Here is an 8,703-nt window from a genome sequence, read left to right on the forward strand (position 1 = left end):
AGATTGTGTGTGTGTGTGTGTGTGTGTGTGTGTGTGTGTGTGTGTGTGTGTGACGGGTTGTGCATCCGTTGTCGCATCAAGTGTCGCATGCCACACGTTTTCTCACGATCACAATGTTGGTGCTCTCATGGCCGTTGCTGTTGTCGTTTTTGTTGTCATCGATCAGGGTGGCAGAGCGGGTGCCTTGCAGCATGTATTGATGGCGTGTGCGAGTTGTTTCAAGACGAAGAAGAGGGTGGCATGCAAGCCTACGACCACGCAAGTGCGTTGACACAGTGCTGTTGCTGTTGCTGTTGTCATTTTGCCCTGTAGCGCGCACAGTTCCATTCTCACACAGCCTCATATGCGGCTTCGTGTGAATTTGTGTGAATTCGTGTGAATTTGTGTGAATTCGTGTGAATTTGTGATTTTGTGTGTGTGTGTGTGTGTGTGTGTGCGTCCGACATGTACATACGTTTTGCATGTGTATACTTACGCGTAAACTTGCATACACGTGTGTTTCAATACGTGTCGCTGCGCCCACCAGTTGAGCTTGGCAGCAGTGCTGTCTTCGACATGGCGTGGGTGCCACGTGAACCGCTCATCTCCTTTGCCGTCGACCGTCACTGCCAACTTGTCAATCTCCACCGCATCGAATACAAGACCGTGAGTTGTGAAGCTCGATGCAAAGTTCGACGTGTTTGTTAGTTTGTTTGTTTGTTTGTTTGTTTGTTTGTTTGTTTGTTTGTTTGTCTGCTAGTGTTGGTGTTCGTGTAAGTGATGTTGCGTGCGTGCAAGTGTGTGTCCTGCCTCGTACTCGCATTCGACTGCTGTTCCATTGACAGTTTGATATATGATGCATGCACACAACGCACGCCACGCATGCGCTGTCTATGTTTGCCAGACATTTGATGCCGGGAACTTTGAAACTGTGTCGGCGATTGATGCCAACCCCGACTGCAAAGGTGTGCGTGCGGTCTTATGACACGCAGCAACAGTATTGCAAGTTGCCGTTGACTCGCCAAGGACTCGACTCGTCACTCGCATTCCCTGGCGCCCCTGCAATCACCATTCTCTCCAACGCTCACCATCACCACCATCACCATCACCACCATCACCACGTTGCAGATGTGCTTGGGAGCGGGACGAAGAGCGGGTCCATCGCCCTGTGGGACCGCCGTGTATGTGGCGGCGCAGCCGTCATGGGCACGCACGCAACATACGCAAAGCCTGCACGCGAGTGGCGTATTGACACACTGTCCACGGTCCGTTCAAACAGCAGCACCAACACGAGTCCCATCAACAGCAGCACCGGCAGCACCGCTGGGCAGACGGCACCAAGATTCAGGCAACAGCGGCCATTGACCGTCACAAGTCGGGTCGTTGACAACAATCCTGCTGCACCCTCATCATCGTCGTCGTCGGCGTCGTTGCGTCAGCGACCAGCACCGTCGCCAGCTGTGCACCGCATTCGCTTCTTCCCAGACGGTCGACACTTTGCCACAGTCACAGAGCGCAGGTGCAAAACCCGTGTGCCTGTATGTCTGTGTGTGTGTGTTTGCGTAAAGCGTGTGCGTATGTGTGTGTGTGTGCGTATGTGTGTGTGTGCGTGTGTGTCTGTCTGTGTGTCTGTCTGTCTGTGCGTGCGTATGCCTCTGCGTATATATGTGTGTATGTGTGAGTGAGTTTGTTTCCGCGCGCTTACGCTTGAAACATTATGCTCACATCGTGCGTTTGCATCTCAACTCCCCTGACACAGCGGCGTTCTGCTGTGGGACATGAGGAAACCGTACCGTGCGCACGCCCGCCAGCCAACACCGGTTTGCTCCATTGAGCCGCAACTGCGCACACAACGAGGTGTGGGCTGCAAAGACATTGCGTCGCCATTGCATCATGTCGCGCTGCACACGTACGAAGTGCTGTCGTGCACACTCGCCCCTCGATCACAAGCGCGTTGCCAATCACTTTTACCCTCACACACACACACACATACGCGCACACGTGCATGCGCATGCACGCTCACTCACATGCACGCACACGCACGCACGCACACCATTGCTTGTGTACATTCTTGTGTCCTTGGAAGGGAGCAACTTTATGCAGTTTGACATTGACACGACTGGTCGGCGAATGATGATTGCGTCAGCAGCACTCGACACCGTTGTCTGCGAAGGGTTCATGGAGAACGGTGAGATCACGTTTATGAGTGTATGTGCATTGTGTGTGTGTGTGTGCGTTGTTTGTGTATGCATGTGGTACGCGTGTGTGTGTGTGTGTGTGTGTGTGTGTGTGTCAAAACTTTGTGTGTTTTGACGGTTGGAATTTACTTCGAGCTAAGTTTGCAATCGTCTTGCACCCCAACTCAAATCACACACGATCACTCACTCACGTATTCACTCACTCACGTATTCTCTCGCATATTCACAATTGCGCCCGTGCACTGCCACGACCCTGCAGCGTTCTCGCACGTGGTGCTGCGTGATTCCGGGATTGGATATGCACTCGACACACACATGTCCCCCGATGGCACCGTTGTCGCCAAAACAACGTCGCTGGGACTGCTTCTCTGGCAGGTGCGTTCACGCGAAGATCGCGCGCGCGCGCGTGTGTGTCTGTATGTGTGTGTGTGTGTGTGTCCGTGTCTGTGTCTGTGTGTCTGTGTGTCTGTGTGTGTCTGTGTGTGGCGGGATCTGTCTTTGCTCTGTGTCTTTGCTCTGTGCCTGTGTCTGCGTGTCTGCGTGTCTGTCTCTGTGTCTGTCCCCGTCTCTGTGTCTGTCTCTGCTTGTCCTTCTCTGTGTGCTTGTATGCGGTTGGTGCTTGTGATTCTGTGCATGTTGCTGTTTGGGTCGCACATGCACACACATTGGCATTGCTTCAACTCAACCCCCGCCCACCCACGCAAAAACACAACCCAACAGGTGGATGAGCCCAACAACGGCTACACCGCCCTAGATGCAACGCCACTAGCGTTTGCATTTGCACCGACCAGACGCAAGCTGCGCTTCGCCGGCTTTGACTGGGCAGACACGCTCATGGCCGGGTCAGTACGTGTGTGTGTGTGTGTGTGTGTGTCTGTGTGTGTGTGTGTCTGTGTGTGTGCGCGCGTGTGTATGTCAGTATGTGTGCGCGCGTGTGTATGTCAGTATGAGTGTGTGTATGTCTGTGTGTCTGTGTTCTTGTCGACCTTCATGTCTGTCACTTCTGTGTGCGCATGTCGCTGTCTCTCTGTCTCTGTCCGTCCGTTGCGTGAGTTCCTGCGTACGCCCGTGCCCCTGCCTCCACTCGTTCCGCTCACAGACCGATCATTCTCTGCTGTGTGAACGAACACTGTGTACATGTGTTGCAATGTTGTTCACAGGACAATAACGACGGCGCGGTGAAGATGTACGCTTGTCACATGTAACTGACACTACGTAAACTACGCAAACTGTGCAAACTGTTGTCGCTTTATTGAAACATTAAAGTATGCAACGCAGTGTGTTACAGCCATAACTGAGCGACGTCAAATGATTTGGCACCCGCCAGCATCCCCTACCGCCACGACCAAGCAACGATGCATGCATGCAAACACACACATCCACACACAGACGCACGCACACACACACATCCACACACATCCAAACACACACGTCTACACACACACACACACACACACACACACACACACACACACACACACACACACACACACACACACGCACACGCACGCACACACACACACACACACACACCAACCACCGCCACGATCACGACGCTGGTGGCCCGCGGCTCCGCTCAGGGAGATTCCACACGCGCGTGTGCTCGTCATGCTCCACCGCCTCCTCAACCATCACGTGGTGCCGGCACACCGTCATGGTGAACACGTTTGGCGAAACAGGCCTGAGCGCGTGCAGCAGCCGCTGCCCCTCTGCGCCTTGAAACGGCGCAATGTGCACCCGCGTCATGGTGTGTGTCTGGTGGTGAAAGGCGGCCCACGTCGCCACCGCCAGCTCGTCCAGCAGCAACAGCGGCGGGTGGGCGCAGCCCGTGCCCGTATCCGCAAAGAAGCACATGCGACGCGAGCGGCCAGGGTAGTCCCCTGCAGCGCGCTGGTAACATGCGCGCGTGACAGGGTGCATGAGGTCGAGGTGCGGCTCCCGGAACAAGAGCTCAAGCCCAGCCTGCAAGCACTCCTCGCGAAACGTACCCGTACGGCCGCCAATCAACAGCTCAAGGCCCTGCGCATCAGCAAGACAGATGACAGCAGAGCCGTGATCGCGAACGACCCACATGGGCGCGGAGGGCATGTAGGCGGCAGGACGGGTGGCGCGGTGCGTGCTCTGGAAGGTGAGGCTGTCGTCAAGATGGATCGTGAGCCAGTGCTGCGGCCAGTGCCCGACCATCAGCTGCAGGGTGGTGTCTGGCGCCAGGGCATCGCGCATGGGCACGTGGCGACAGACCACGGGCGGGCCAGACAGCACCGATGAGACTGCAAGGGAGAAGGGGGGGGGGGTGGGAGAGCAAGTGTCAATAACAGTGTGAGTGAGTGTGAGTGAGTTTTGTGTGTGTGTGTGTGTGTGTGTGTGTATGTGAGTTTTGTGTGTGTGTGTGTGTGTGTGTGTGTGTGTGTGTGTGTGTGTGTACCAGTGAGTGGGTGATGATGTGGGGAGGGTACAGTCGTGATTGCATGCATGCAGACGCACAAAAATGTTGTGCGCGTTGACATGGCGCACCTCTGACGCTTGATGGATTGAGGGAAGAGGAACGCTGGTTCTTGTCTTCCTCGACTGCACGTTGTGGTGCTGATGTAAACGCAGGCCGCAGACAGAGACAGAAAGGCAGATACACAGAAGCAGAGGAACAATGTGAGAGATGGGGGTGATGATGATAATAGACGAGGCAACAGTCAATTAATTTACCCAGGAGTGCACGTCATGTTCATACATGCCCATGTGCATTGTTCGCTCACATGTAGCACGCTGCATTGCTGGGCGGCTGTCAAGACGGTATGACGTGACAGGTGACAGTGCGTCTCCTAAGCCCCTATGAGGTACAGCACACCAGGGACGGCAGGGGAAACAAACTGGCTGCAATGAATGTGCTGGTCTGGCTTATGTTTCGGCTGTTGCTGTTGCTGTTGCTGTTGCTGTTGCTGTTGCTGTTGCTGTTGCTGTTGTTGTTGCTGTTGCGGTTTCAGTCGAGCAGCAACGCGACGCAGGACCGGCAGTGCATTGCTTCAGTCACAGCCGTGTGCTCACACATGAGTGAAAAAAAAAATGTTCAAATCACCCGGACACAATCGTGTGTTGGGGATCGACACGCCAGGCCATACGTTGGGAAAGCAATGCTGCAATGTGGGTGCGCCAAAGAAAGAAAAAAGAAGAAAACAAAAAAGGAGCAGACACAGGCAGTGATTCGTCCGTGTGTGTGTGTGTGTGTGCATGTTAGTGTTCGTGCGTGTGTGTGAGCATGTGTGTGCATGTTAGTGTGCGTGCGTGTGTGTGTGCATGTGTCTGTGTCTGTGCTTTTGTCTGTGCGTGTGTGTGTGTGTGTTTGGGTGCGTGATAACCACCAACGACAGAGGAGAACAGCCAGAGCACGCACAAACAGCAGGACAGCACGCACACATGTACACATACGTGTCAGAGGCACAGCAGCCAACCACAGGGAATAAATCTCACCACAGCAGCGCCCGGGGAGCTGAGGCAACCCACTCTACGAGGCATTACGCATGGTTGTACTTGGCACTGCGCAGTTCGATGACATGGAACACAACACAAGCCATCTGCGCAGGTAATGCATGTATGTGGGTGCTTGTGGGTATTTGTGAGTGGGGGAGAATGTGCGTGTCCTCGTGCGTATGTGTGTGTGAGTGAGTGAGTGAGAGTGTGTGTGTGTATGAGTGAGTGAGTGAGTGTGTGTGTGTGTGTGTGTCTGCGTGTGGGCGCTGGGATATGCGCGCACATGCGTGGTTAGTTGCACAAAGTGGCCAGTTGGGGGTACGGAACCACATGCATCGAGGGTGACTGAGAGGACGCACCAAGAAGAAAAGAAGAGCGAGCGTGGATGCGCTGTCTGCACTTCTGTGTTCACACACGATGGGAAAAAGCACGTGACCACCATTGCCTGATACTTGTGAGTGTGCCATGCCACAGCAGCCACACACCACACACACACGCAGAGCAACGACGCGGGGGAAGAACAGCGAGCAGCACTCACTCACCACTCACAATTGCACACAGTTCCCATGTAAACCCGTACACACATACACGCGCGCGCTCGCACTCATGCGCCCTCTCCTTTCCCTGAGCAGCGCATCGTCACGCATGCATGGTTCGGAAGTGTCCGTGTCATCAGACCTTGGTTCACTTCAAAGACGTCTGGGCGGCAACATCACAACGAAAAAAAGGAAGGAAGGCCTCCTTGGCCTGCCCTTACACTCTTTTTTGCTCTGCGTCCATTCCATCCATTGCGGATCGTTGCTGGCCGTGGACCACTTCAACCTGTCTGTAAGCAAGGGTGGGAGACAGCAGGGAACAAGGAAGAAGGAAGGATCAGTGAGCAAGGTGGTGGTTGGTTGGTGTTGTGGATTGTTGGGTGGCGGTTACTGAAAATTGATCCATGACGTTCCCAATCATCGGCACTGATGCCCTCACCCTTGACCCAGAAGCAGGAAACACCTTAACACTCCTCTCCTACACTCCCTCCTCACTCACTGGCTCACTCCAGCCACCCTCGTGCTTGACTCCCAACGTCTGATAGATCTCCTTTGCTTCTGCCGTGCACCCTGTGGTCGTGGGATTGACCAATTATTACGCAATTTATAGGAGCAGAGCAACTTCGTATCAACAGTTAGAACAACACCGGATTACTCAATCAATTACAAGTACAAGGAAGGAACTGAAGTACGATTACGGAACTTAGCAAGGGAGCACAGTGAAGCGCAGCGAATAGCTAGCTCGTCCAATGGCCACTTCAAGGCACAAGCACTGCCACAGGCGTGTGTCTGTCTGCATGGCCATGAGGTGCACGCACACACCACATAAACACAGATTCACACGCATGCACACGCACCTACACACGCCCACGTACTCGCACACACGCGCACGCACACACACATACTCGTACACACGCACACACACACACACGCACACGTAAACTCAGCAACAACAACCCAAAACACGCAGAGAACAAAGCCATAGGCGAAGCAGACAGCAAACGCAAAAACGAAAGTGCCGCCCGGCTGGCTAGGGTGGCCGGTTGTGCGAGTAGCGGCAGTTGCAGAAATGGGTGAACTTGCTGCACAGCAAGCAGAAGCCGACATCGCGTAGCTCAGCGGCAAGCTGTTCGAACAGGAGAGCCAGCAGGTCCTCGCTGCCGTCGATGTTGATGCGCGCCAGCAAGTTGATCACCCGGTACAGCTGTCCCCGAGTGCCACTCCGAAGATTGCGCTCCAAGCGTTGCCTAAGCCTCTCCAATTCACGGACTGCCACACGTATCAACTCCTGCGCCTGCTCGCGTGTGATGCCGTGTATGTCGGGGCAAAACGGGCTCATGCAATGCCGTCCATTCCCGCTCTTCACGCGCTTTGGTGGTGATGACATGTCAGCGTCTGCTGAGGGTGCTGCGCCTGAGAAGACTGCTGAGGCCGCTGATATGGTCGAGACTGCTCAGGCTGCTGCGGTTGGCGCGTTCCTCGCCACAGTGGGCTGAGTAGTGTGCTGGGGAACAAGGGCCGTGACGGTGGGGGCGACGAAGTATTGGTATTGGGGTTGCTGGCTTGGCTGGCTTGCTTCAACTGGTCGTGTGGCGGTCTGTCAGGCTGATGCAACGCGGTGTGCTGCTGGGCACAAGAAATGGATAACTAAGGCATGGCAGCTGCGCATGTGCACACGTCCCTGCTCGCGTGGCGCATGATCACGTGGCACCTGCACGTGTCAACGTGCACATGGCCAGTCGGTGGGTTCACACACCATGCGCCCATGCGACAAACGACAAAAGGACAGCCGCACGCGACAAGAAAAAACACGTGGGTTTCGAATTTTTGTGACGACACCAGCACTTTATTTATTGATGATGTCACAACTGTAGAAGACAACATTGCACAATGCCCACAGCAGTGTTTGTATGCATGGATATGTGTACGTGTGTATGTATGGTGTGTGGATGCATCAAGACAATAACTGGTGCATCACATCCCTGCTGATGGTGGGTTCTGATGCATGCCACGCTTCAAGATACGCCTGCAAGGGCGGTGTGTGTGTTCATGTGTGTGTGTTTGTGTGCGAATGATATGGGAACGTGGACAAGTCAATGTGTGAGCACATGTGTGTGTAATTTACGTGTGCAGTACAAGAGCGCACGTTGCTGATTCGCTTTCTGATGTGATTGTGCATGACAAGCCCAGCTGGTTTGTTTGCTTGCTTGCTTGGTTGTGACGATCCACATCAATCGTGGTGTGTTGTGACACACGCACCATCGCAACCAACCATGTCCCCCTCAAACACAGACACACACGCACACGCACACGCACACACACAGACACAACCTTGGAGAGGAGCTGGTGGATGCGAGCGCCTGAGAAGCCGCTGGTCTGCTGCACCAGCCACTCCACATCCTCTTTCTGCCACCGCACGAAACAGGGAGGGAGGGCAAGGGGGTTCATGTGAACACATCAAGTACACGTCATTATCATCGCCGTCGTCATCAGCAGCAGCAGCACCAGCAGCACCAACAACAACTTAA

The 8,703-nt window shown here is 54.4% G+C and overlaps 3 protein-coding genes across 3 annotated transcripts in view; 1 reads left to right on the plus strand and 2 right to left on the minus strand.

Annotated features, from left to right (window-relative positions):
* PTSG_12240 (uncharacterized protein) overlaps positions 1 to 3,457 on the plus strand; it is a 5,242-nt gene extending 1,785 nt beyond the window's left edge. Inside the window, exons 4-12 of the mRNA XM_004994268.1 lie at positions 167 to 262; positions 527 to 645; positions 884 to 944; positions 1,108 to 1,498; positions 1,739 to 1,836; positions 2,066 to 2,167; positions 2,437 to 2,552; positions 2,898 to 3,019; positions 3,338 to 3,457. Coding sequence (XP_004994325.1) covers positions 167 to 262; positions 527 to 645; positions 884 to 944; positions 1,108 to 1,498; positions 1,739 to 1,836; positions 2,066 to 2,167; positions 2,437 to 2,552; positions 2,898 to 3,019; positions 3,338 to 3,359 — 1,127 coding nt within the window. The 3' untranslated portion in view covers positions 3,360 to 3,457. The remainder of the gene's footprint in view (positions 1 to 166; positions 263 to 526; positions 646 to 883; positions 945 to 1,107; positions 1,499 to 1,738; positions 1,837 to 2,065; positions 2,168 to 2,436; positions 2,553 to 2,897; positions 3,020 to 3,337) is intronic.
* A 220-nt stretch (positions 3,458 to 3,677) lies between these two features.
* PTSG_05012 (uncharacterized protein) lies at positions 3,678 to 5,109 on the minus strand. The gene is made up of 3 exons (XM_004994269.1): positions 4,928 to 5,109; positions 4,692 to 4,760; positions 3,678 to 4,447 (listed from the first exon to the last, which is right to left on the minus strand). Exons 1-3 carry the CDS (start codon positions 4,941 to 4,943, stop codon positions 3,726 to 3,728), a joined length of 807 nt encoding a protein of 268 aa, XP_004994326.1. The 5' UTR covers positions 4,944 to 5,109; the 3' UTR covers positions 3,678 to 3,725.
* A 2,910-nt stretch (positions 5,110 to 8,019) lies between these two features.
* The window catches only part of PTSG_05013 (uncharacterized protein), a gene marked incomplete at its 5' end in the record, with an annotated part of 3,656 nt that continues 2,972 nt past the window's right edge, over positions 8,020 to 8,703 (minus strand). Inside the window, 2 exons of the mRNA XM_004994270.1 lie at positions 8,020 to 8,201; positions 8,507 to 8,581. Coding sequence (XP_004994327.1) covers positions 8,130 to 8,201; positions 8,507 to 8,581 — 147 coding nt within the window. The 3' untranslated portion in view covers positions 8,020 to 8,129. The remainder of the gene's footprint in view (positions 8,202 to 8,506; positions 8,582 to 8,703) is intronic.

The sequence above is a fragment of the Salpingoeca rosetta genome (genome assembly GCF_000188695.1).
Source record: "Salpingoeca rosetta unplaced genomic scaffold supercont1.11, whole genome shotgun sequence".
Classification (NCBI taxonomy): domain Eukaryota; class Choanoflagellata; order Craspedida; family Salpingoecidae; genus Salpingoeca; species Salpingoeca rosetta.